The sequence below is a fragment of the Dendrobates tinctorius genome, unplaced genomic scaffold (genome assembly GCF_039654945.1).
Source record: "Dendrobates tinctorius isolate UK_male_01 unplaced genomic scaffold, ASM3965494v1 ptg000016l, whole genome shotgun sequence".
Taxonomy (NCBI): Eukaryota; Metazoa; Chordata; class Amphibia; order Anura; family Dendrobatidae; genus Dendrobates; species Dendrobates tinctorius.
In genome coordinates this window covers 255,161-282,380 of record NW_027361684.1, presented here as the reverse complement: position 1 = coordinate 282,380, position 27,220 = coordinate 255,161, and the positions used below count along the sequence as shown (strand labels likewise).

Genomic DNA, 27,220 nt, shown 5'->3' with positions numbered 1-27,220 from the left:
CTAAGACGCCCCCTTCAGACCGGTAACGCTAGCACAAGGCATGAGCTATAGTCGGCGATGCCCATAGTCACGCAGGACAATTTAAAGGCAGGAGGCGTGGCTAAGCCCTCACCCAGACTAACAACCTGGTTAACCCAATCCAAGCCGGATCAGAAGACCAACCGGCGCTGCTGAGAACAAAGTGGTAGGATGGGGTATTACCGCTGTCTGCCGGACAACCTGGTGCGATCCGTGTCCGACATGACAGTACCCCTCCTTCTATGAGGGACCCCAGGAACCTCACAATGACGAGGGCCTGGCTTGTCCGGATGACGGCGATGAAACATCATAACCAGTCGGTATGCATGTATGTCCGAAGCCGGCACCCAAGTTCTCTCCTCCGGACCATAGCCACGCCAGTGAAGCAGGTACTGTAAAGTGCGACGCACTACCCGAGAGTCAACCACCTTGGCACCTCAAACTCCAACGTGCCCTCCACCAAGATAGGAGGCGGTGGCACGGGAGAAACATCCACAGAACCCACGACCTTTTTAAATAATGCCTTGTGAAACACATTATGTATCTTGTATACGGCAGGTAAGTCCAAACGAAATGCCACAGGATTGACAATAGCGGAGATCCTAAACGGACCAATGAACCTGGGACCCAACTTAAGCGATGGTATTTTGAGTTTGATGTTCCTTGTAGACAACCATACCCAATCACCCACACACAGGTCCGGACCTGGCACATGTTTACGGTCAGCCACGCGTCTATACCTAGACCCTACACTCAGCAAGCGCTGCTTTACTCTCCTCCAAACGGATGACAATTGTGCTCCCAACTGGTCCTCCTCAGGGACGCCAACCGAGCACCCCTGGCGCAAGGTACAGAATTGGGGATGTTGACCATAAATACAAAAAAAAGGAGATTCCCCAGACGATTCCTGACAATGATTGTTTATCGCGAATTCAGCCAGAGGAAGAAACGCTGACCACTCTTCCTGATTGTCAGACACAAAACAGCGTAAGTATTGTTCCAGGTTTTGGTTCATACGCTCAGTCTGCCCATTCGACTGAGGATGGAAGCCGAAGAATGAGACAATTTGATCCCTAGACGTGAACAAAATGCTCTTCAAAATTTTGCCACAAATTGTGTACCTCTATCAGATACAATGTCAGACGGGACACCATGAAGTCTGACCACCTCGCGAATAAATACCGTATATACTCGAATATAAGTCGGGTTTTTCATCCCCCTTTTCGGGCTGAAAAAGACCCCCCTCGACTTATATTCGGGTCACGGTTCAAACTTACCTGGTCCCCGTCGTCTCCGCGGTCCCCGGTATGTGTCTGCAGTCCCCTGCAGCCAGTCAGTGTCCCGGCGGCGGGTGATGATAGGGCCGCGGCAGTGCCGGCGTTACAAGTCGCTGCGCGCCGCTCTCTCCCGCCTTTCGTCTTCTGGCAGTGACGTACAGGGGGCGCGATGACGTGGATAGCACCCGCCCTCTGCCTGAGTCACTGAAGAGCCGGCAACGCTCAGGAGCAGCTGTCAGCAACGGAGGTGAGTACGGTATATAGTGGTTTGTTTGTTTTTTAATTCCAGCAGGGGCAGCAGCAACATGATAGGATTACCGGTAATCCTATCACTTGGCCAATAAATTATCATGCATTGGGGCCACTATTACGGTACTCACTGTGCAGCACTTATGGGGGCATATGTTGTGCAGCATTATGGTATTTGGGCCACCATTATTCACTGTGCAGCATTTATGGGGGCATATGTTGTGCAGCATTATGGTATTTGGGCCACCATTATTCACTGTGCAGCATTTATGGGGGCATATGTTGTGCAGCATTATGGTATTTGGGCTACCATTATTCACTGTGCAGCATTTATGGGGGCATATGTTGTGCAGCATTATGGTATTTGGGCCACCATTATTCACTGTGCAGCATTACTTTTATTCTTATCTATTTTTATTTTTGAAATTTACCAGTATCTTCGGCAATTCCTACCCTAGGCTTATACTCGAGTCAATAAGTTTTCCCAGGTTTTTGAGGCAAAATTAGGGGGGGTCGGCTTATACTCGGATCGACTTATCCCTAAGTATATACGGTACCTGAGCAAGGGTCTTCGCATTGGGCAAAGATGGCAAAGCAACGAAATGCGACATTTTAGAGAACCGATCAACTATTACCAGAATGACCGTGTTCCCAGCCGAGGAGGGCAAATCCATAATGAAATCCATGGAAATCTCAGTCCATGGCTTACTGGGCACACAGAGAGGATGCAACATGCCAGTAGGATGGGAACGTGGTGTCTTGGCCCGTGCGCACGTGGTACAGGCAGAGACATAGGAGGCCACGTCCTGCCGGATTTTGGGCAACCAAAAACGACGTGATACAAGTTCCAGAGTGCCCTTAACCCCTGGGTGGCCTGCCAGGACAGTATCGTGATGTTCCCCTAACACCTTTAAGCGTAGGTGTAATGGCACAAATGATTTATTAGGAGACAGACCCGGTGGTACCTCCTCCTGAGCCTCAGGAATCTCTGCCTCCACTTCTGTCGTGATAGCCGAGACCACAACACCCTTTTGGAGGATAGGCACTGGCTCCTCACATGGCTCTCCCCCTGAAAAACATCTGGACAGGGCGTACGCCTTAGTATTCTTAGAACCTGGTCGGTAAGTCACAAAAAAATTGAACCGGGTGAAGAATAACGCCCAGCGAGCCTGTCTGGGGGACAGGCATTTAGCAGACTCTTAATAAAGCAGATTCTTATGGTCTGTAATAACAGTAATCTGATGGACAGCCCCCTCCAAGAAGTGTCGCCATTCCTTAAATGCCAACTTGATGGCCAACAATTCCCTGTTATCAATATCGTAATTGTGCTCAGCCGGCGACAGCTTCTTGGAGAAGTAGGCACACGGATGCAATTTGCCCAAGGATGGGCCCTGAGACAGTACCGCCCCCACTCCCACCTCAGATGCATCCACCTCCACAGTAAATGGTAGGGAGACATCAGGCTGAACCAGGATGGGAGCTAAAGCAAAACTGTTTTTGAGGAATTCAAATGCGCGCATCGCCGCCTCAGACCAGTCAGAAAAATTAGTACCCCTTTTAGTCATGTCGGTGAGCGGTTTAGCAATTATAGAAAAATTTGTAATAAATTTCCTATAATAGTTGGAAAAGCCTAAAAACCGCTGAAGCGCCTTGAGATTATCAGGCCTCTCCCAATGCAGCACCGCTTCCACCTTAGCAGTGTCCATTTTAAACCCTGAGGCGGAAATAACATAACCCAAAAAAGGTAATTCTTGGACGACAAATACACATTTCTCAAGCTTGGCATAGAGCTTGTTCTCTCTGAGCAACTGTAATACCTGCCTAACATGCTCTATGTGTGTATCACGGTCGCGTGAGTAAACAAGAATGTCATCAAGGTATATGATAAATTTCCCCAAAAGATGAGAAAAGACATCATTTATGAAATGTTGAAATACTGCTGGCGCGCTAGTCAACCCAAATGGCATCACCAAATTCTCAAAATGACCCTCAGGGGTATTAAATGCCGCCTTCCATTCATCCCCTTGACGGACTCTTATGAGATTGTATGCCCCCCTGAGGTCAAGTTTGGAAAACCATTTGGCACCAGACACCTGGTTGAACAAATCGCGTATGAGTGGCATCGGGGATGGGTCACGAACCGTAATCTGGTTGAGTTCCCTAAAATCCAGACACGGGCGTAATCCGCCATCTTTCTTCTTGACAAAGAAGAACCCCGCCGCCAATGGAGATGATGAAGGCCTAATGTGCCCTTTGCTTAGACTTTCTGCAATGTATTCCTTGAGAGCTTGCCTCTCCGGACCTGAGATATTAAACATCCGGGCTTTCGGTAACTTGGCTCCCGGTTTTAACCTAATAGCACAGTCTTAGGGTTGGTGCGGTGGCAGCTCTGAACAACCCTTTTCAGAAAATACATCAGCAAAGTCCAGCAGTGGCTCCGGGATGCTGGGAGTCACTGCGGAAATACAAGTGGCCAGACAACTCTCCTGGCAATCTCTGCTCCACTGAATTATGTCCTGGGTTTTCCAATCAATTACCGGATTGTGCATAGACAACCATGGAAACCCCAGAACTACCTGAGCAGGTAAATTACTGAGCACCTTACATGTTACCCGCTCAGAGTGTAAGACCCCAATGTGGAGTTGTACATCAGCCACAAACTCTTTAATCTCCCCTTGTGAGAGTGGGGAGGCATTGATGGTAACCACCCGAATAGGATTAGGCAGCTTCTCCACCTTCAATCCCGCTGTCCGTGCGAATCTCTCATCAATGAGATTAGCAGCTGAAATACTATCAACAAATACAGTAATCGACAGCTCTTGGCCCCCGACTACTACCTTGGCAGGGAGCATACACTGGGAGACCAGCATGGAGGATATGCAAAGGCTCAGATTAGACTCCTCCAAACCCTCTGAGCCTAGCAGTTTTTCCGCCGGCGCGTCCTTCTTAGGTACCAGCCGGCAGGCATTAATAAAATGTCCTTTCTTGCCACAAAGAAAACAAACCCCTTGCTTTCTGGGCAAGGGACATTTATGCTTGTTACTTTGTGAATGTGATATACCAGCGATCTGCATAGGCTCAACGGATTCACCCGAAGTAGCCTCACCAAAAACTGCCCCCCCCCCCAGGAAAAGTCTCCTGCGAACTCTGACAAAAACGGCGATGAATGCGTACTACAAGCACCATAGCAGCCTCCAGAGAGGCGGGAGTCTCATACATTAACAGAGCCTGTTTAACCCTTCCAGAAACCCCATGCAAAAATTGACTCCTTAGTGCAGGGTCATTCCACTGAGTGTCCACAGCCCAGCGACGAAATTCAGTACAGTTTTCCTCCGCCAGTCGCTCACCCTGGAGCAGAGAGCGTATTTTAGATTCTGCTAACGCCAGTCTGTCAGGATCGTCATAGATTAAACCAAGAGCAGAAAAAAAAGGTCTACAGACTCAAATGCAGGTGAATCAGAAGGTAGTGAAAAAGCCCATGCTTGTGGATCACCACTCAGCAAGGAAATTACCAAGCCCACACGCTGAGCCTCATTTCCTGAGGAGAAAGGACGCATACGAAAATACAATTTGCAGGATTCACGAAATACAACGAACTTACAGCGATCACCAGAAAATCGTTCAGGGAGAGGTAACTTGGGTTCAGCTGCCCTGACTGCTGCCTCAGTTTGTACAGCAGAAACTGACAGGCCTTGTTGCTGGACCGCCCCCCTCAGTTCAGTGACCTGTAAGGACAGAGCCTCCAGCTGTTTAGTTAAGGAGACTATAGGATCCATGGTAATTAATTCTTGGGCCGACTATAATGTCACGGGAAGCTTAGGTAACTTTAGGCTGAACCCCGGGGCCCCTGCGGTGTCCCTCAGACTAGAGGAAACCATGACTTTCCCTCAACCCAGGGTTTACACTGAAGGTGTGCCTGCCTGGTCCTCCACCCTGTCCTTGTCTCCTGTCCAGCCCTAAGCTGAGCCCACCACCCTCCACCCAGTGAAGAGACCAAACACCAGACCCCACAAATAAGTATGGACAAGGGTAAGGGAAACGCACCACACCACGTACACAAAAGAGAAAACAATAAGGTGCAAGGGCAACCAAATAATACCACGCAGGGAGGAAATAATGGCAACAATGGAATATACTGCACCAGATATTGTATGCTCCTAAGACGCCCCTTTCAGACCGGTAACGCTAGCACAAGGCAAGCGCTATAGTCGGCGACGCCCATAGTTACGCAGGACAATTTAAAGGCATGAGGCGTGGCTAAGCCCTCACCAAGACTAACAACCTGGTTAACCCAATCCAAGCCGGATCAGAAGACCAACCGGTGCCGCTGAGAACAAAGTGGTAGGATGGGGTATTACCGCTGTCTGCCGGACCAACCTGGTGCGAACCGTGTCCGACATGACACCACCCTTCTGTCAAGATCACACCTCACCACTTGTGCCCTCGACCCACTCCCATCTCACCTCATCCCTAACTTGGCCACAGTCTTCATCCCATCTCTAACACACCTCTTCAACCTTTCACTTACAAATGGTGTCTTTCCCTCATCCTTCAAACATGCCTCAATCACACCCATCCTCAAAAAGCCCTCCCTTGACCCATCCTCTGTGTCTATCGCACAATGTCTCTTCTCCCTTACGCCTCGAAACTACTGGAACAGCATGTATATCTTGAACTGTCCTCCCACCTCTCCTCCTGTTCCCTCTTTGACCGGTTACAATGTGGCTTCCGACCGCATCACTCAACTGAAACTGCCCTAACTAAAGTGTACTAACGACTTACTAACCGCCAAGAGCAAGCAACACTACTCTGTCCTCCTTCTCCTGGACCTGTCCTCTGCCTTCGACACCATAGACCATTCCCTCCTGCTACAGACTCTCTCATCTCTTGGCATCACAGACTTGGCCCTATCCTGGATCTCATCATACCTAACAGACCGAATATTTAGTGTCTACCTCTCACACACCATCTCCTCACCTCGCCCCCTGTCTGTCAGTGTTCCTCAAGGTTCAGTCCTAGGACCCCTACTATTCTCCATCTACACCTTCGGCTTGGGACAGCTCATAAAATCCCACGGTTTGCAGCATCACCTCTACACCGTTGACACGCAGATCTACCTATCTGGACCTGACCTCACCTCCTTACTGACCAAAATCCCACAATGTCTGTCTGTTATCTCAGCCTTCTTCTCTGCTCGCTTTCTCAAACTGAACATGGACAAAACAGAATTCATCATCTTTCCCCATCTCACTCTACCCTTCCACCAGACCTATCCATCAATGTCAATGGCTGCTCTCTTTCCCCAGTCCCGCACGCTCGGTGCCTTGGGGTCATCCTCGACTCTGCGCTCTCTTTCAAACCATATATCCAAGCCCTCGCCTCCTCCTGCCGCCTCAAACTCAAAAATATTTCCCGGATCCGCTTATTCCTCATCCACGAAACCACAAAAACACTAGTGCATGCTCTTATCTCCCACCTCGACTACTGCAACCTCCTACTCTCTGGCCTCCCCTCTAGCACTCTGGCTCCGCTCCAGTCCATCCTACACTCTGCTGCCCGACTAATCCACCTGTCTCCCCGCTATTCCCCAGCCTCCCCCTATGCCATGCCCTTCACTGGCTTCCTATTGCCCAGAGGTTCCAATTCAAAACCCTAACCATGACATACAAAGCCATCCACAACATGTCTCCTCCATACATCTGTGACATGGTCTCCCGGTACCTACCCGCACGCAACCTTTGATCATCTCAAGATCTCCTTCTCTACTCCCCCCTTATCTCTTCTTCCCACAACCGCATACAAGACTTCTCCCGTGCTTCCCCCATACTCTGGAACTCCCTGCCGCAACACATCAGACTCTCACCATCAACGGAAACCTTCAAGAAGAACCTGAAGACCCACCTGTTCCGATAAGCCTACAGCCTGCTATGATCCTCGGTCTACTGAACCACCACACGACCTGCTCTATCCTCCCCTACTGTATCCTCACCCATCCCCTGTAGACTGTGAGCCCTCGCGGGCAGGGTCCCCTCTCCTTATGTACTTGTGTGTCCCTTGTCTTACACATGTTTATTATGCTTGTCTATATTTCACCTTTTCACATGTAAAGCGCCATGGAATAAATGGCGCTATATAAATGCATAATAATAATAATATTACGCCTATCCAGCCTGAAGAGTGGACTGTCAACCCAGCGAGGGGCCGCAGACATGTACCGTGTCCGGCAGTGGGGTAATAGTGTTTGGACTTTTGGACTCTGGAAGTCTAGAGACCCTAATCAGAGCTACACTGCCCCACCAGTTGATCCCTAATAAGTTTGGGGGCGTCCACTGCATACTCGGAGACGTCACGGGCTACTCTGTAGCCAGAGTGCCCATGAGAACAGACTCTGGTACTAAGTCCCATGAGGTTGGGGTAGTAAAAGACTTAATACATCCTGTCATACTAAGGTGGGTTTTTTCACTATTTTGGAACTTGTGGCAAAAAGGGGCTGCACAGAGTGTCCCGGAAAATAGCCAAGCCCCTATAGAAGAGACTCCATCAGAAAGAAAGATAGAGGAGTTTCCCCTATGTGTCCTCGCTGGAGAGGGGGCTGAGACGGTGACAGAGGAGCCCATTTTCCCTGAATTAGAATTGCCCTGTGATGCGAGTCACTGTGACGCTAGTCACTACTCACAGACAGGCCGTGAGACAGAAGAGTCAGACGTTCCAGGTCAATACCAAACGCTAACTTGTCAGCAAGAAGCTAACAATTTCCAACATTATAATTTCTCTCATATGAAAATTTCCTAAAAAAAAATTGCATATGGCCTAAGTTCGTAAGGGTTTTAGGACCTTAAGACCAAACAGCCCCCACCCCAAACTCTAAGGCATCCATCTCCATGATAAACAGTTTTTGAAGATTAGGTTGAATCAAAACTGGAGCAGACATGAAGCACTCTTTTAGTCTATTAAAGGTCCCAATGGCATCTGACGACCAAACCTTTATATCCGTCTGACATGGGAGATCGGTAAGAGGTCTAACGATCTGTGAAAAACCCCTAATACATTTGCTATAATAATTGACAAATCCTAAAAAAACGCTGTAGTGCTTTATGGTTGTGAGGTTGAACCAAATCAATTATAGCTTGCCCCTTCCCAGCGTCCAATTTAAACCAGCAGATACAAGGAATCCCAGAAATTATATTTCCTGAACAGAGAAAGTAAATTTTTGTAATTTGGCAAAGAATTTTTCCTGAATCTTTGTAAAACATAGCGAACATGCTCATAGTGCGAATCCAGATCAGAAGAAAAAAATTAGAATGTCATCAAGGTATACCACAAAAAAACCTTCCAATGATAGCAGAAAAAATATAATTCATAAAGTTCTGACAGACAGTAGGTGCATTGGTTAAACCAAAAGGCATGACCAGGTTCTCGAATAAACCCTCAGATGTTAAAAATGCTGTCTTCCACTCATCACCCTCCTGGATCCATATCAGATTATATGCCCCTCTAAGGTCAAGCTTAGAAAACCATTTGGCCCAAGTAAGCTGATTATATAGGTCGGGGATGAGTAAAAGTAGGTATTTTTAACAGAAATTTTGTTTAGTTCACAGAAATCGAGGCAAGGGCCCCCATCCTTCGTTTTCACAAAGAAGAATCCAGCCGCTACAGGCGAGGAGGAGGGAAAGATATGACCCTTCCGTAAACTTTCATTGACAGATTCTTTCATAGCATCCGTTCTGGTCCTGACAAGTTGTACAGGCGAGCTTTAGGCAATTTGGCATTAGGAATAAGATCAATAATACAATCATAAGGACTATGGGGAGGTAGCAGCTCTGCCTCATTTTCCGTGAACACATCTCCAAAGTCTTTCAGGTGTGCCGGCAGACCATCCAGATTAGCGGAGCAAATTTGCACAGAATTAAGACACTTTTTATGATAGTTGGGGCCCCACTTAACAATATCTTTATGCCACCAATCACTTACAAGATTATGAACATGAAGCCAAGGAAAACCCAACACCAATCCCACAGGTAAATTATCCAATCATCTCCTGTATACACTGCACAGTACCACTTCTCCTGTCCTGTATATATACACTGCACAGTACCACTTCTCCTGTCCTGTATATATACACTTCACAATACCACTTCTCCTGTCCTGTATATATACACTGCACAGTACCACTTCTCCTGTCCTGTATATACACTGCACAGTACCACTCCTCCTGTCCTGTATATATACACTGCACAGTACCACTTCTCCTGTCCTGTATATATACACTGCACAGTACCACTCCTCCTGTCCTGTATATATACACTGCACAGTACCACTCCTCCTGTATATATACACTGCACAGCACCACTTCTTCCCTGTAAACACTGAACAGTACCACTTCTCCTGTCCTGTATATATATACTGCACAGTACCACTTCTCCAGTCCTGTATATATACACTGCACAGTACCACTCCTGTCCTGTATATAAACACTGCACAGTACCACTTCTCCTGTCCTGTATATATACACTGCACAGTACCACTTCTCCTGTATATATACACTGCACAGTAACACTCCTCTATATATACACTACACAGTACCACTCCTCTTGTCCTGTATATATACACTGCACAGTACCACTCCTCCTGTCCTGTATATATACACTGCACAGTACCACGTCTCCTGTCCTGTATATATACACTGCACAGTACCACTCCTCCTGTATATATACACTGCACAGTACCACTCCTCCTGTCCTGTATATATGCACTGCACAGTACCACGTCTCCTGTCCTGTATATATACACTGCACAGTACCACTCCTCCTGTCCTGTATATATACACTGCACAGTACCACTCATCCTGTATATATACACTGCACAGTACCACTCCTCCTGTATATATACACTGCACAGTACCACTCCTCCTGTCCTGTATATATACACTGCACAGTACCACTCCTCCTGTCCTGTATATATACACTGCACAGTACCACTTCTCCTGTCCTGTATATATACACTGCACAGTACCACGTCTCCTGTCCTGTATATATACACTGCACAGTACCACTCCTCCTGTCCTGTATATATACACTGCACAGTACCACTCCTCCTGTATACATGCACTGCACAGTACCACTCCTCCTGTCCTGTATATATACACTGCACAGTACCACTTCTCCTGTCCTGTATATATACACTGCACAGTACCACTTCTGCTGTCCTATATATACACTGCACAGTACCACTTCTCCTGTCCTGTATATATACACTGCACAGTACCGCTCCTCCTGTCCTGTATATATACTGCACAGTACCACTCCTCCTGTTTATATACACTGCACAGTACCACTCCTCCTGTCCTGTATACACTGCACAGTACCATTCCTCCTGTCCTGTATATATACACTGCACAGTACTTCTCCTGTCCTGTATATATACACTGCACAGTACCACTTCTCCTGTCCTGTATACATGCACTGCACAATACCACTTCTCCTGTCCTGTATATATACACTGCACAGCACCCCTCCTCCTGTCCAGTATATATACACTGCACAGTACCACTCCTCCTGTCCTGTATATATACGCTGCACAGTACCGCTCCTCCTGTCCTGTATATATACACTGCACAGTACCACTCCTCCTGTATATATACACTGCACAGTACCGCTCCTCCTGTCCTGTATATATACACTGCACAGTACCACTCCTCCTGTATATATACACTGCACAGTACCACTCCTCCTGTATATATACACTGCACAGTACCGCTCCTCCTGTCCTGTATATATACACTGCACAGTACCACTCCTCCTGTCCTGTATACACTGCACAGTACCATTCCTCCTGTCCTGTATATATACACTGCACAGTACTTCTCCTGTCCTGTATATATACACTGCACAGTACCACTTCTCCTGTCCTGTATACATGCACTGCACAGTACCACTTCTCCTGTCCTGTATATATACACTGCACAGCACCCCTCCTCCTGTCCAGTATATATACACTGCACAGTACCACTCCTCCTGTCCTGTATATATACGCTGCACAGTACCGCTCCTCCTGTCCTGTATATATACACTGCACAGTACCACTCCTCCTGTATATATACACTGCACAGTACCGCTCCTCCTGTCCTGTATATATACACTGCACAGTACCACTCCTCCTGTATATATACACTGCACAGTACCACTCCTCCTGTATATATACACTGCACAGTACCGCTCCTCCTGTCCTGTATATATACACTGCACAGTACCACTCCTCCTGTCCTGTATATATACGCTGCACAGTACCGCTCCTCCTGTCCTGTATATATACACTGCACAGTACCACTCCTCCTGTCCTGTATATATACACTGCACAGTACCACTCCTCCTGTCCTGTATATATACACTGCACAGTACCACTCCTCTTGTCCTGTATATATACACTGCACAGTACCACTCCTCCTGTATATATACACTGCACAGTACCACTCCTCCTGTATATATACACTGCACAGTACCGCTCCTCCTGTCCTGTATATATACACTGCACAGTACCACTCCTCCTGTCCTGTATATATACGCTGCACAGTACCGCTCCTCCTGTCCTGTATATATACACTGCACAGTACCACTCCTCCTGTCCTGTATATATACACTGCACAGTACCACTTCTCCTGTCCTGTATATATACACTGCACAGTACCACTCCTCTTGTCCTGTATATATACACTGCACAGTACCACTCCTCCTGTCCTGTATATATACGCTGCACAGTACCACTCCTCCTGTCCTGTATATATACACTGCACAGTACCACTCCTCCTGTCCTGTATATATACACTGCACAGTACCACTCCTCCTGTCCTGTATATATACGCTGCACAGTACCACTCCTCCTGTCCTGTATATATACACTGCACAGTACCACTCCTCCTGTCCTGTATATATACACTGCACAGTACCACTTCTCTTGTCCTGTATATATACACTGCACAGTACCACTCCTCCTGTCCTGTATATATACACTGCACAGTACCACTTCTCTTGTCCTTTATATGTACACTGCACAGTACCGCTCCTCCTGTATATATACACTGCACAGTACCGCTCCTCCTGTATATATACACTGCACAGTACCGCTCCTCCTGTATATATACACTGCACAGTACCACTCCTCCTGTCCTGTATATATACACTGCACAGTACCACTTCTCTTGTCCTTTATATGTACACTGCACAGTACCGCTCCTCCTGTATATATACACTGCACAGTACCGCTCCTCCTGTATATATACACTGCACAGTACCGCTCCTCCTGTATATATACACTGCACAGTACCACTCCTCCTGTCCTGTATATATACACTGCACAGTACCACTTCTCTTGTCCTTTATATGTACACTGCACAGTACCGCTCCTCCTGTATATATACACTGCACAGTACCGCTCCTCCTGTATATATACACTGCACAGTACCGCTCCTCCTGTCCTGTATATATACACTGCACAGTACCACTTCTCTTGTCCTTTATATGTACACTGCACAGTACCGCTCCTCCTGTATATATACACTGCACAGTACCACTTCTTTCCTGTATACACTGTTATCCCGTCTTTTCCTCACTGGATCGGGGTAACTTTGGTATTGCTGCGGATCTGACCCCTGGGCCCCCTATGGTCTGCAGAGCGCCAGGTAGTTGCAGCTGTGCTCGATCATACGCACTGCTGCTGCGACTCTTCAGATAGTGGTGAGGGGCACCAAGTACAGGAGCGGTCACTGATGGGGGGGTGATGTGGGCTGCTGGGTTCGTGTCCCGGTCCGGCCTTTTATGAACCCCATATAGTAAAGGTAATCTCTACACCTTGCCCCAGTACCACCACCAGCCCTCATACAGCTCTTTGCTAGTGTCGTAAGCGCCCACCGGTAGCACTGACTTTGGGGGGGACCCACTTCTCACCTACATACAAGTATTACACTACCCTCCTTCACAAATTTACCCATATCTCTATATAATAGCTGGGGAGTTTGGTTTATGAATAATGAGATGCTGCTTTTCCTGTACAGAGCGATTTATGCCAAGTACTGCCCATACAGTGGGGTGAGGGGCCGAGATGTGGACAGGGGCCCACCGGGGGATCCCCCCGTTCCCCTATGGGCCAGTCCCAGCCTGGCTCTATCCACCAAAAATTAAAAAAGTGGTGTCTCTCGTAAGGCAAGAAGGAAAACATGTCAGCGAAGAGGGGTCCCGAGACTGTGTCCCCCAAGGCCCAGATACCCCAGGGCCGGCGCCTCTGTGAGTGATGTCCCGGCCGGCACCAGAGGAATGCAGTGCCGCCACACAGCCAGCAGAGGGCGCGGCCTGACCACGGTGAGCGCTCCCGGAAGTGATCCCCCCACCTGCCGGCTCCCAGGATGCACCGTGCTTCCGGTATTCCGCCTCCCTGTCTTTTCCCCGTGTCCGCAACTGTAGGGACGGATTAATCATGGCGGCGTCCAAACCCGTGGAACCGCAAGGCGGGCCCGGGATCCCGCACTGGAAGCTGGCCCTGGCCGTGGGGGCCCCGCTGCTCTTGGGAGCCGGTGCGGTGTATCTATGGAGCAGGCACAGGTCCAGCAAGAGAGACAGCCAGCGGAGAACACCGGAGGGAAGGGCGAGCCCGGTGCCCAGCGGGAGCAGCGCCAGCCAGGAGGCCGGTGTCAACAACGAGATGGTGAGGAATCGGATGGGGGAGGCCGGTGTGTGCGCCCCACCAGCAGAGGGCGCACATGTCAATGTCACCGTGAGACCGCCATGGCAAGCTGCTGCTATTGTGCGGTAATGCACGTGCGGGGAGCACCCCCAAGAGAGAGAGAGGGGGGCTGTAAGGGGGCGCACCCCCAAGAGAGTGAGAGGGGGCTGTAAGGGGGAGTCTCCCAGAGAGGGAGGGGGGGCCGTAAGGGGGAGTCTCCCAGAGAGGGAGGGGGGGCCGTAAGGGGGAGTCTCCCAGAGAGGGAGGGGGGGCCGTAAGGGGGAGTCTCCCAGAGAGGGAGGGGGGGCCGTACGGGGGAGCCTCCCCCAGAGAGGGAGGGGGGGGCCGTACGGGGGAGCCTCCCCCAGAGAGGGAGGGGGGGGCCGTACGGGGGAGCCTCCCCCAGAGAGGGAGGGGGGGCCGTACGGGGGAGCCTCCCCCAGAGAGCGGGGGGGGCCGTACGGGGGAGCCTCCCCCAGAGAGCGGGGGGGCCGTACGGGGGAGCCTCCCCCCAGAGAGCGGGGGGGCCGTACGGGGGAGCCTCCCCCCAGAGAGAGGCTGTAAGATGGAGGCCCCTCCCCAGAGAGAGGGGGTGCTGTAAGGGGGAGCCTCCCCCCCAGAGAGAGGGGGCTGTAAGATGGAGTGCCCCCCAGAGAGAGAGGGGGGGGCTGTAAGGGGGAGCCCTCCCCCCAGAGAGAGAGGGGGGGCTGTAAGGGGGAGCCCTCCCCCCAGAGAGAGAGGGGGGGCTGTAAGGGGGAGCCCTCCCCCAGAGAGAGAGGGGGGGGGGCTGTAAGGGGGAGCCCTCCCCCCTGAGAGAGAGGGGAGGCCCCCCTCTCTCTGGGAGACTCCCCCTTACAGCCCCCCCCTCTCTCTCTGGGAGACTCCCCCTTACAGCCCCCCTCTCTCTCTCTGGGAGACTCCCCCTTACAGCCCCCCTCTCTCTCTCTGGGAGACTCCCCCTTACAGCCCCCCTCTCTGTGGGGGAGCCTCCCCCCAGAGAGAGAGGGGGGCTGTAAGGGGGGAGCCTCCCCCCAGAGAGAGGGGGGCTGTAAGGGGGGAGCCTCCCCCCAGAGAGAGGGGGGCTGTAAGGGGGGAGCCTCCCCCCAGAGAGAGGGGGGCTGTAAGGGGGGAGCCTCCCCCCAGAGAGAGGGGGGCTGTAAGGGGGGAGCCTCCCCCCAGAGAGAGAGGGGGGCTGTAAGGGGGAGTCTCCCAGAGAGAGAGGGGGGCTGTAAGGGGGAGTCTCCCAGAGAGAGAGGGGGGCTGTAAGGGGGAGTCTCCCAGAGAGAGGGGGGGCTGTAAGGGGGAGCCTCCCCCCCCAGGAGAGGGGGGGGCTGTAAGGGGGAGCCTCCCCCCCCAGGAGAGGGGGGGGCTGTAAGGGGGAGTCTCCCAGAGAGAGGGGGGGCTGTAAGGGGGAGCCTCCCCCCCAGGAGAGGGGGGGGCTGTAAGGGGGAGCCTCCCCCCAGAGAGGGAGGGGGGCTGTAAGGGGGAGCCACCCCCCCAGAGAGGGAGGCGGGGCTGTAAGGGGGAGTCTCCCCAGAGAGAGGCGGGGCTGTAAGGGGGAGTCTCCCAGAGAGAGGGGGGGCTGTAAGGGGGAGCCTCCCCAGAGAGACAAGGGGGGCTGTAAGGGGGAGTCTCCCCAGAGAGAGGCGGGGCTGTAAGGGGGAGTCTCCCAGAGAGAGGGGGGGCTGTAAGGGGGAGCCTCCCCAGAGAGACAAGGGGGGCTGTAAGGGGGAGCCTCCCCAGAGAGACAGGGGGCTGGCTTATTGCTTGCTGGGGGTATGACCGCTGGGACAGTGAGAGGGGTTAGCTCACTGCTCGCCGGTGGTCCGTACACCCGTACACTGGCATGGGATAATGGAATAGCTTACCACTTGGAGTCCGACCGCCAGGACAAGACAAGGGATGGTTCACTGCTTCTGAGGACACCAGCGATCCAAAAACAGAGCAGTGTCTTGAATATGACAGAGGTGGAGCATTTTCTGTTCATTTTCTATTGGACATCAGGGCGCTGCTCTCTGCTTTTTCAGCAGTTTTAATGTGAATTAATGGATAATCCTTAACCCCCTCTCTATTCAAGTCAGTGCCCTGTAAGTTTAGGTCACTGGGGGTCCGAGCGGTCTGACCCTCAGCGATTCTTACATTATACCCTGTCGTACAGTTGGCAGTAACCCAATAAATGGGAGTTCAATCAAGTGCTCTGTGGTCTCCAGCAGTCTCATGGAGAATGAATGGCGCACATTGTTGTTCCATTAAAATGGGGGAGCAGAGGGGGGTCACAGGGGTCAGAACTCCACTGATCTATAAGTGATAGGTTTTTCTTAGTAGACATGGTGAATGACAGGTGGATGGGGTGATTTCCAGGACTGTGTACTAATATTACTGATAGACATGAGCTCCTATTGTCCTGTCTTGGTATAGTCTCCCAGATGCCAGTTGTCAGGTGCACCATGCTGGCCAGTTATGTGCTGTACATGCTGCCAGGTCAAGATTATATGTCTCCAGTCCAGTAAGGACGTGTTCACACTCAGCCGTGGCTTCCTGTATGATCCCTACATGATACTTGACGGCCCTCATTTATTACAGAGCCGACCCTGCTCTGATTATCTGAAAGCAACGAAAACAAGACAGAGAGAGAACGGAGCCCTTCATGAATGATGTTCTTAGGCTTTATACAGGAGCTGCCACCCTTCCTGGCACAGCTGTATTACTAAATGCTCTTCTCCATATATGAAGAAAAGAGGATGCTGTTATTCCTCCTGGTGCTGAATGTATAAGCTGGCACCACCACTCCCCTTGAGAATAGAACGTGTTCCTACACAGTTCTCAGTCATTCAGTTCTCATTCTCGCTGTGTAAGGACTCGTGCTAATGACAAAGGGAGCGGGACCATCAAATTCTCAGTGTAATCATTCATTTCCAGGAGGGATGATGGAGGAACGGCTCACCGCAGAGTTCAAAGAAAATCTCCTCTAGGGTTGTTTTACCAACAAAGACATGTCAGGAGGTGACAGGTGCAGGTTCTGCTGCCGTACTTGATGTTGCGTGACTTCTGGTAAATGTCTTGTGCTAAATCCCACAAAAACAGGTATAAAACTGGAGCAAGTTCAGAGAAGAGCTGCCAGGATGGTGAGCGAACTGCAAACTACGTGCTATGAGGAACAGAGGATCTGGAAATGTTTAGCTTGCAAAAAAGAAAACTGAGAGGAGACTTAAAGGGAACCTGTCAGCAGGATTGTGCACAGTAACCTATAGACAGTGTCAGGTCGGCGCCTTATACTGATTACAAATGATACCTTGGTTGATGAAATCCGTCTTGTGGTTGTTTAATCTGTATTTGTAGTTTTCAGTTAATGATAAGCTCATGCTGCGGGGTGGCCTGTGGTGGCGGGGGTTTATGTGGTGCTCTGCTTATATTTCAAGGGCGGGCCTTTGCTTACGTATCCATCTGTATGGGCTTATGACAGGTCACTGATCCTTCAGTGACCTGCCCACTATTTTGCATAAGGTATATACTGTTGTGGGGTTAGAAAAAAAACTAACTTCAACAAAATGGCACCGGCGACGCCTGCACAGTAGCATCTATCGTTTGCCAACGGCGTTATTTTGTTGGAGAGAAAAAAATTTGGCCGCAGCAAAATGGCGCTTGCGCAGTAGCATCTATCCGCAATTCCCATTTGCACATGGAAGTACGAGAAGCAATGGGATGAAACTGAAAGGAGAAGATACAGAATAGATAATAGAAAAAGCTTTTTGACAGTTAGGGTGATCAATGAGTGGAACAGACTGTCTGATGACACTCGCCAAAGTGTCATCAGACAATCCCAAGTAGCTTCATTAAAGAGATCCGTTAGTGATAGGGAGACCATGTTTCCATGTCTGGTTAGATAGTCCTCCTTGGTCTCTCCTAATGCGTTTCCTCAAGAAGCTTGATTCATTGGTGGAGAGTGCCTGGTCCTCGACTTAGCTGCCTCAGGGACCTTCACAGCGCTGGTTCAATCCTATGCGTGAACAAGGAAGATTCTCTATCCAGGGATGGAAACATGGCCTCCCCAGCACTTGAGGATCTCTTTAATGGAGCTACTCTGAATTTTCTGCTAACACTTTGGTGACATTGTTCTTCATGATGACGCTAGTGTACCCTCCCTCAATTCCCCCTACAAAAGAATGGTGACCCACGTCACAGTATGATTCTCCAACTGTAATCTCCACAGAGCCCTCCGTACAGTGTATTGGCCCCACGTAGCGCTGCGTACAGTGTATTGGGCAGCACGGTGGCTCAGTGGTTAGCGCTGCAACCTTGCAGCGCTGGAGTCCTGGATTCGAATCCCACCAAGGACAACATCTGCAAGGAGTTTGTATGTTCTTCCCGTGTTTGCGTGGGTTTCCTCTGGGTTCTCCGGTTTCCTCCCACATTCCAAAGACATACTGATAGGGAATTTAGATTGTGAGCCCCATCGGGGACAGTGATGATAATGTGTGCAAACTGTAAAGCGCTGCGGAATATGTTAGCGCTATATAAAAATAAAGATTATTTTATTATTATTGGCCCGCGTAGCGCTTCGTACAGTGTATTGGCCGGCGTAGCGCTTCGTACAGTGTATTGGCCCGCGTAGGGCTCCGTACAGGGTACTGGCCCCGCGTAGGGCTCCGTACAGGGTACTGGCCCCGCGTAGGGCTCCGTACAGGGTACTGGCCCCGCGTAGGGCTCCGTACAGGGTACTGGCCCCGCGTAGGGCTCCGTACAGGGTACTGGCCCCGCGTAGGGCTCCGTACAGGGTACTGGCCCCGCGTAGGGCTCCGTAAAGGGTACTGGCCCCGCGTAGGGCTCCGTACAGGGTACTGGCCCCGCGTAGGGCTCCGTACAGGGTACTGGCCCCGCGTAGGGCTCCGTACAGGGTACTGGCCCCGCGTAGGGCTCCGTACAGGGTACTGGCCCCGCGTAGGGCTCCGTACAGGGTACTGGCCCCGCGTAGGGCTCCGTACAGGGTACTGGCCCCGCGCAGCGCTCCGTACAGGGCACTGGCCCCGCGCAGCGCTCCGTACAGTGTAATGACATACTAAAAACATAAGTACTCCCCTCTGCCTGTTCCTGCTACTCCGGTCTCTTTATAGTGTCTTCAGATCCTTTGCACATCTCGGCATAGCGAGCACGCTGTAATGACGCTATCACGCCCGCTGCGCTGAGATGTCAGACGTGGAGAGGGAATGTCAGCTGATGATCCCTCCTCCATCATTGCTTTCAACTGTACCGGCACCTAGGCAGACGCACCCAGCTTCCAGGCCCAGGCATACTGTGGACATACATGCTCACCCTGCAGGCCAGAGTTTGACATGTGCTCTACTGGGAGAATGCACTGATCTCCACTGATATATGCAGTGTCCATGGTTCTGCAGTGCGGCCCCCAGGTGCGCCCCAGCACTCTCCTGCAAACGCGTAGCGCTTCGTACAGTGTATTGGCCGGCGTAGCGCTTCGTACAGTGTATTGGCCCGCGTAGTGCTTCGTACAGTGTATTGGCCCGCTAGCGCTCCGTACAGGGTACTGGCCCCGCGTAGGGCTCCGTACAGGGTACTGGCCCCGCGTAGGGCTCCGTACAGGGTACTGGCCCCGCGTAGGGCTCCGTACAGGGTACTGGCCCCGCGTAGGGCTCCGTACAGGGTACTGGCCCCGCGTAGGGCTCCGTACAGGGTACTGGCCCCGCGTAGGGCTCCGTACAGGGTACTGGCCCCGCGTAGGGCTCCGTACAGGGTACTGGCCCCGCGTAGGGCTCCGTACAGGGTACTGGCCCCGCGTAGGGCTCCGTACAGGGTACTGGCCCCGCGCAGCGCTCCGTACAGGGCACTGGCCCCGCGCAGCGCTCCGTACAGTGTAATGACATACTAAAAACATAAGTACTCCCCTCTGCCTGTTCCTGCTACTCCGGTCTCTTTATAGTGTCTTCAGATCCTTTGCACATCTCGGCATAGCGAGCACGCTGTAATGACGCTATCACGCCCGCTGCGCTGAGATGTCAGACGTGGAGAGGGAATGTCAGCTGATGATCCCTCCTCCATCATTGCTTTCAACTGTACCGGCACCTAGGCAGACGCACCCAGCTTCCAGGCCCAGGCATACTGTGGACATACATGCTCACCCTGCAGGCCAGAGTTTGACATGTGCTCTACTGGGAGAATGCACTGATCTCCACTGATATATGCAGTGTCCATGGTTCTGCAGTGCGGCCCCCAGGTGCGCCCCAGCACTCTCCTGCAAACACCTCTATGGAGGCATATACTAATGATACTGCTGAAAGGGGGACACTATATTCTGGTGGCTGTAGAATGGTACCTGACAGCCCGCTCTGCTCTCCGCCATTCATTCATTTGCTGTCCAAGCTGGTTGCCATTCTGACGTTAGGAGGCATGTCAGCTGCTGATTGTGGGGTTTATTTTCGCCTTTTCCTTTGCATCCATTTTTAATGGTGATTAATTCCCAGGAGTCGCCCTGTTCACACTAAGGCCACATTCAGACATCCAGATTATTATTTTTTTTTTTTTTTTTGCATATGAGAAAAACTTGCTGTTATACCTCATTGTGTTGGGTCCAAATTGTATCTATTTTTGGTTTGTTTCTGTCTTCACCATCAGTGTTGCATCCATTTAAAATAAAAATATAAATATTTTTTCCCCACAAACAGTCTGCAAAGAAGTCATGTGCGCAGCCCTATAGACTATAATGGGTATTTGTTGTACCTGTGAAAACACCGCTAGGACACATGGATGAAACGCGTCTGATGGGGTCTAAGGCTGTGTGCACATGCTGCGGATTAGGTGCGGATTCATCCGCGCGGATTTTGTAAAATCCGCAGGTGAAACCGCAGGTCAAAAGACCTGCGGTTTTACCTGCGGATTGCTCTGCGGTTTTGCCCTGTGGTTTTTCATCTCCTCAAAGGAGGAGATGGCAAACCGCAGCAGAATCCGCAGAAAGAATTGACATGTCAATTCTTTCTGCGGATTGAAAACCGCAGATAATCCGCGCGGAAAATTCCGCACCGTCTGCACTGCGGTTTTTGATTCCCATAGGGAATCATGGTACTGTTCACCGCGGCCAAAACCGCTGCGGAACCGCAGCAAAATCCGCAGCGTGTGCACACAGCCTAAGACGTTTCTCTGCAACCATTGTATTGGATCCATTTACATAGCTGCCCCTTGATGTTTTCTAGGCATGAGGGTAGCATCACAAGGGTGTATAAAAAAAAAAAAACCTTCTAGATGATGGGACTGAGCCACCTATGGCGGCACAACGTGCCATGGCGGCATAATGTGTGTAGTATCCAAGCTAGTGGACATGACCTCCGCTATTCGTCCCTCTGTGCTTAGCGATGTCCGTACAGACCGGCGCTTGGCCCGGCTGCTTTCATTCACAGGATAGCCGATCCTTCCGGAGAGGGCAAACTCCACTGTGTACAGGGAGGCTGAACTTTTCCCTCTCTGTACACCATGACACCAGCTTCTCCTCCTGTTACAATTATGCAGATGCCAAACGTGTATAGGTTTTTTTTTTCCTTGAAAAAATAATTTTCTCATTACGTGATTTACCCATCGGATTAATGTATTTTATAGACCAAACTTTACGTACAACGTGATACCAAATATGTGCGTGGGGGGGTAATTATTTTTTGGGGGTCAAAATGGGTGATTTGAACTTATTTTTTTTAAATGTGTTCATCTTTTTAAAGAGAACCTCTTTTTTCCGCTGTATCTATTAGTCCCCATAGGGGACTTGAACCTGTAATTGTCTGATTGCTCATGCTATACATGGCAGTGCCACAGTATTGCCGCATATAGAGTAAATCTCGGTGTCCTTTTGAAGCTCTGCATATACACGAGGAGAACCTTACCGACCCCACAGCGCTGCTCAAAACAGATAAGAATAGGACTTACTCTGAGCCTCGCGGACCAGAGGCACAAATTTTTAACTCTTTAATGCTGAATCACATATAAATGAAGCTTGCGCCAGCTCCCATAGCCCCCCCGCGACGTGATTTCAGGGAGCCGATGGGTTGTTATTCTTTCTGGGGGCTTACTGAAGGGCCTCCTGTCACTGACATCGTTGTACCGTGAAGTTACAAGCTGAGCTTCATAGGAAACTGCGATTTCCACTATATACCGCAATATGTAGTGTAAGTGATCGTAAAGGGACCAAAAAGTAAATTAAGACATTTTAAAAAGATTTTAAAATATAAAAAAAAATAGAAATCTAAAGGAAAAATTCAAATCACACTTTTTCCTCCCATTTCATGCAGAAATTGCAAAGGAAAAACTCATGTTTTTGGGGAGTTTTTGGAGTTTTCCTTTTCCTGAAGTGTTTTGGAAGTTTATTTTCCTAATTGCAGCTTTTTTTTTTTTTATTACAGTGCCCAGTTTTCTCTAAGGCTGTGTGCACACAGTGTGTTTTTGATTCGTTTTTGCAGTGGTTTTTCCACGTGGAAATGGGCCAAAACTGCTATGGAATCCTAATGCAAGCTAATTCAATGACAATCCTGAAGTGTTGTGCACATGATCAGTAAATTTCCTTAGAGTATTTGCAGTACATTTCTTTCTGCAGCATGTCAATGCTTTGTGCGTTTCTGCAGTGTTTTTCACCCATTGGCTTCAATTGAGTCAGTCAAATCCACAGCAAAAATGCAGGTATAAAAATGTTTGCGGATTTGCTGAGTTTTGGTTTGCATTTTATATGTACTTCCTATGATGTTTCCCATGCGGTCATCTGTGTGACAGTGTGGGAAACACCGGCGTGGTGGTTCTTATTGGTGGTAATGCTACCGCCGGTAAGACTGTCAATCAGAGCGCTGTGGGGTCATGCTGTCAGCTATGACCGTGACCCGCGGTTGAAAGTAAAATAATTACATACATATTCAAATAAAAATTTAAAAAAACCATTATACTTACCTAACACCAAATCTACGATGCCCTCGTCTACTAGAAAAAATGTAAAATAATAAACCAACATATACTCGCCTGTCCGCCTTAGTCCACATAATCCCCAGTGTCCCATGGCGATCTCATGTGTAGAACAGTCACATCGGGAGATGTGAACGCTCTACCTAGCTGCCGGCAATACACTGACAGGAGGTAATCGTTCCCGCAGTATATCACTGAGCTGCCGTGAGAGTTCATCAGCTGATCAGCTCCGGTGCTCTCACGGATCCACTGCTGCGTGAGAACTTTCCCACAGCAGCTCAGTGATACACTGCGGGAGTGATTACCTCCTGTCAGTATCACCGGCTGTCTTTGAGAGCAGTCAAATCAGTGACTGCTCGCAAAATAAACATGATCGTTGTGGGATATTATGGATTATCTTCTCTCTGGTCAGGTGAGAAATATTGTGGTTTATTTTTGTCGCAGGAGACGTTGGCTTCGGTGGATTAGGTGTTCTGTGATTATGGTTAAATTGAGATTCAATAAAGGAGTCTGTTTCATTATTTCAAATAAAGGACTTTATTCTGGGTGTCTGTGTTTTTTTTATACAATATCATTATTGGGTTACTAATAGACACCTCTCCATTACTAACCTGTGCGCTTGATGTCACCTGACAATACAAAGGTGACATCAAACCCGCAAATATGTACCCCACTTGCCACCGCTACAGGGCAAGTGGGAAGAGCGAGGCTAAGCTCCAGATTCTGCACATCTTAGAGATGCACCTTTTTTGGGGAGGCTGAGAGCTGATGTTTTTAGTCTGGGAAGAGCCAATATTCATGGCCCCTTCCTAGGCTATTAACATCAGCTTGCAGTTATCTTCCTAGCCTTTGCTGGTTAGATTTTATAGGGGGACCCTATGTCAATTTTTTTCTTGGGTACCCCTGTAAACTAGCCAGTAAAGGCTAAGCAAACAACTGTGAGCTGATGTTAATAGCATGGGAACCTTTATGGCTTTAGGCTCCTTCCCAGAATATTAACCTCAGCTGCTGACTTTCCCTCTGCTGGTTATTAAAATTACGTGGGAGCTCATGCAATTTTTTTCTTTACAATTAACAGTTGCTGTTTGGTTACAGCCTATGTAGGTTCATTCGGTTAACGCTCCTACATAGGCTGGTCACAATGTGTGTATTTGTGTTTACTTATCGGCTTAGTAATGAGGGTGTCGGGCTAACACCTTTTCATTACGAAACCTAGGGCTTGGTGTCAATGACAGCTGCTGACACCAAAACCTAAATCCATTACTCTGATGCCACACTGCATCAGCATAAAAAGGTGGTGTTGAACCAAGAAATTACATCACAAAACTTAATATCTTTATTTAGCTCAAAATAGCCTTCATTGCTGTACAAAAACGCATGCAAAAAAAGTGCGTTTTTGCTGCCAAGAGATGCAGAAATTTCTGCAAGCAAATACTCAACGTATGCACATAGCCTAAAGAACCTGGCATGTGCTTGCTTTTTTTGTTTTCTATGTTGTTCAAAACCTCTCAAGAAAAAAAAAATGCTGCAGAAATTCAACAATGGCTTGCCTATAAAAATGAACTTGTGTTTTCCAAGAGTTTTTGAAGCAGTTTTTATTGAGGATGTTGGTGACAGAGCCTATGGTAGTAAATAACTAATTTATGTTTTGTATATATCCCTCTTAGATTACTTGTTGTTTTCCGTTACAGACCCCTCTAGAAAAAGCACAAGGTGCAAAGAACAAAGGAAACAAGTATTTTAAAGCTGGGAAATATGACCAGGCCATTCAGTGTTACACTGAGGCCATCAGTTTATGTCCTCCAGAGAAGAAGGTAGACATGTCTACGTTTTACCAGAACAGAGCTGCGGCCTACGAGCAACAGGTAAGAAAGTCGCCCGCAATGGTCTTCTCCTTTTATCTGTTGAAATAACTGCAGTTGTAAATCAGTATTTTTATTTATTTTTTGCATAATCTCATCAGTAAGGGTTGGAAGGAAACCACCTGGAGCTCTGCCAGCAGCAGGGTGTTATGGATCTGCCATACCCTGTAAGTGTAGTGCAGTGAGATTATTCGCACTCAGCCTTTTACCTGCCAAATGATCTCTTTGGTTGAAATTGTTCATTTGCTGTGGGCCTTCACGTTGAAATCGAAGGCATATTGGGCCTCATTTATTAATACTGTTAGTCAGACAGTAAAGGCCCCTTTACATTTAGCGATGTACCAGCGATCCCGACCACGATACGTCCCGGTCAGGATCGCTGGTGCATCACTAAATGGTCGCTAGTGAGCTGCCAAACAGGCAGATCTCACAGCGATGCAGCAGCGATCTAGCGGTCGTTACTTACCTTTCAGACGCGGCGATCCTGACGTCGTCCGCGTCCACGTGTCGCTCGTCGGCGCCAGCAGGAAGCGCCCGACGAGAAATGGAGCTGCGCGATCAGCGATGGACAGCGGGGGAGCCGGTCGGAGGTAAGTATCACACATAGCGATATCGCTGCTGCGTCACCAAATCGGTGACGCTTCAGCGATATTGTTAGCGATATCGCTATGTGTAAAACCCCCGTAACACTGGCCTTGTTGCCCACAGCAAATAGAGCACAGGGTTTGTTTTTTTTTGCACCATGAGATAAAACCTTTCTTAACTTGCTATTGATTTTCCATTACCGCCTTCCAAAAGCTTTTATCTTTTTTTTTTTTTAGGGTTTGTTTAAAGGGTATAATTTTCTAATTTGTCTAATTTTTTTTTTTTTTAAAGAATTCATTATGAAAGATAAGTAACATGATACTTTAATATTTTGGATTAAGAACGTGGCAATATCAATTATAGATTTTGTTTAAAATTTTATCAATTCTGTGTGTTATTTGTTTTAGAGATCCCTTTTTTTTCTTTTACGGTTTTTTTTTTTTTTTAGTTATTTATATTTTTACATTTTCCCTTTTTAAGCAAACGTGGAAAGAAGTCGTCCAGGACTGCACCAAAGCGGTGGAACTAAATCCCAAGTATGTGAAAGCCCTATTCCGACGGGCCAAGGCGCATGAAAGGCTTGACAACAAGAAAGAGTGCTTAGAAGGTAGATCCTCACTACAACTACCAGTTCTTTCACATCTGGACAAAATGTATGAAGGTTTAGGACCTGGTGTGACCCATTTACAAGTCAGGATAGACAAGGGACAAAGTCAAATCAATGAATTTTGGTTAGAAGCGACTGCTGCACATTTAGGGTACAACTGGCTGAGCGTCAGGAACTTGTCGCCAGTCACGGTAGCAACAGGCCGCACAATTTTGCGTCTTTACTGTAAAGCCATTGGTCGCCGCATATGTGGTCTTTCCATTGAAGAGGCAAAAAGGTACAAATGCACATCGTCTGAACTTGCACACATCACTTGATTTTTTTTTTTTTTTTTTTTTTTTTTCTCCTCTACCCATTAAGAAGTTAGAGCTCTTTTTAGTTTTTTTTTGTTTGTTTTTTTAAACTTCTGTTAGTAAAACTTGTGCCTCCCCTTATTCCCTGGCAGTTACTGCTTACCCCTTCCTCAGCAGACGATTATAGCAGTACATGCTTTTCCATCTCTCGGTTATCAGAGCATGGCCTCACCTGCTCCTTCTTTACACTCTAGGTATGATCCTTTTGGCAGAAATCCACTTACAGCTTCTGGCAAAAGGCAACTTGTACGAAGCTTCTCTTATCTGACAACTGCACAATTGGTGACAGCTCTGAGCTCCCTAAATTGTGTACTTGGGCAAAAATGCCAGTCATCAATTGCGTGAAGTGGCTGGAGCAAAACATTTATTCTTGCTGTGTTTATTTACAGTATAACTATAGGATTAGTAATGGATATGTGTCTTATACACGCCTCTCCATTACTAAAGCCCCCGTTACACACTGCGATATCGCTAGCAATATCGCTGTAACGTCACCGATTTTGTGACGTTACAGCGATATTGCTAGCGATATCGCTGCATATGATACTTACCTCCGACCGGCTCCCCCGCTGGTTATCGCTGATCGTGCGAGAAGCTCCTGGATCATTTCTCGTCGGG

At 49.0% G+C, this 27,220-nt stretch overlaps 1 protein-coding gene across 1 annotated transcript in view; it reads left to right on the top strand.

Moving 5' to 3' along the window:
- Positions 1 to 13,928: 13,928 nt before the first annotated feature.
- Positions 13,929 to 27,220, top strand: part of TOMM70 (translocase of outer mitochondrial membrane 70) — a 38,944-nt gene continuing 25,652 nt past the window's right edge. The window contains exons 1-3 of the mRNA XM_073565222.1: positions 13,929 to 14,237; positions 24,887 to 25,060; positions 26,123 to 26,249. Of these exons, the coding sequence (XP_073421323.1) occupies positions 14,010 to 14,237; positions 24,887 to 25,060; positions 26,123 to 26,249 (529 nt within the window). The 5' untranslated portion in view covers positions 13,929 to 14,009. The remainder of the gene's footprint in view (positions 14,238 to 24,886; positions 25,061 to 26,122; positions 26,250 to 27,220) is intronic.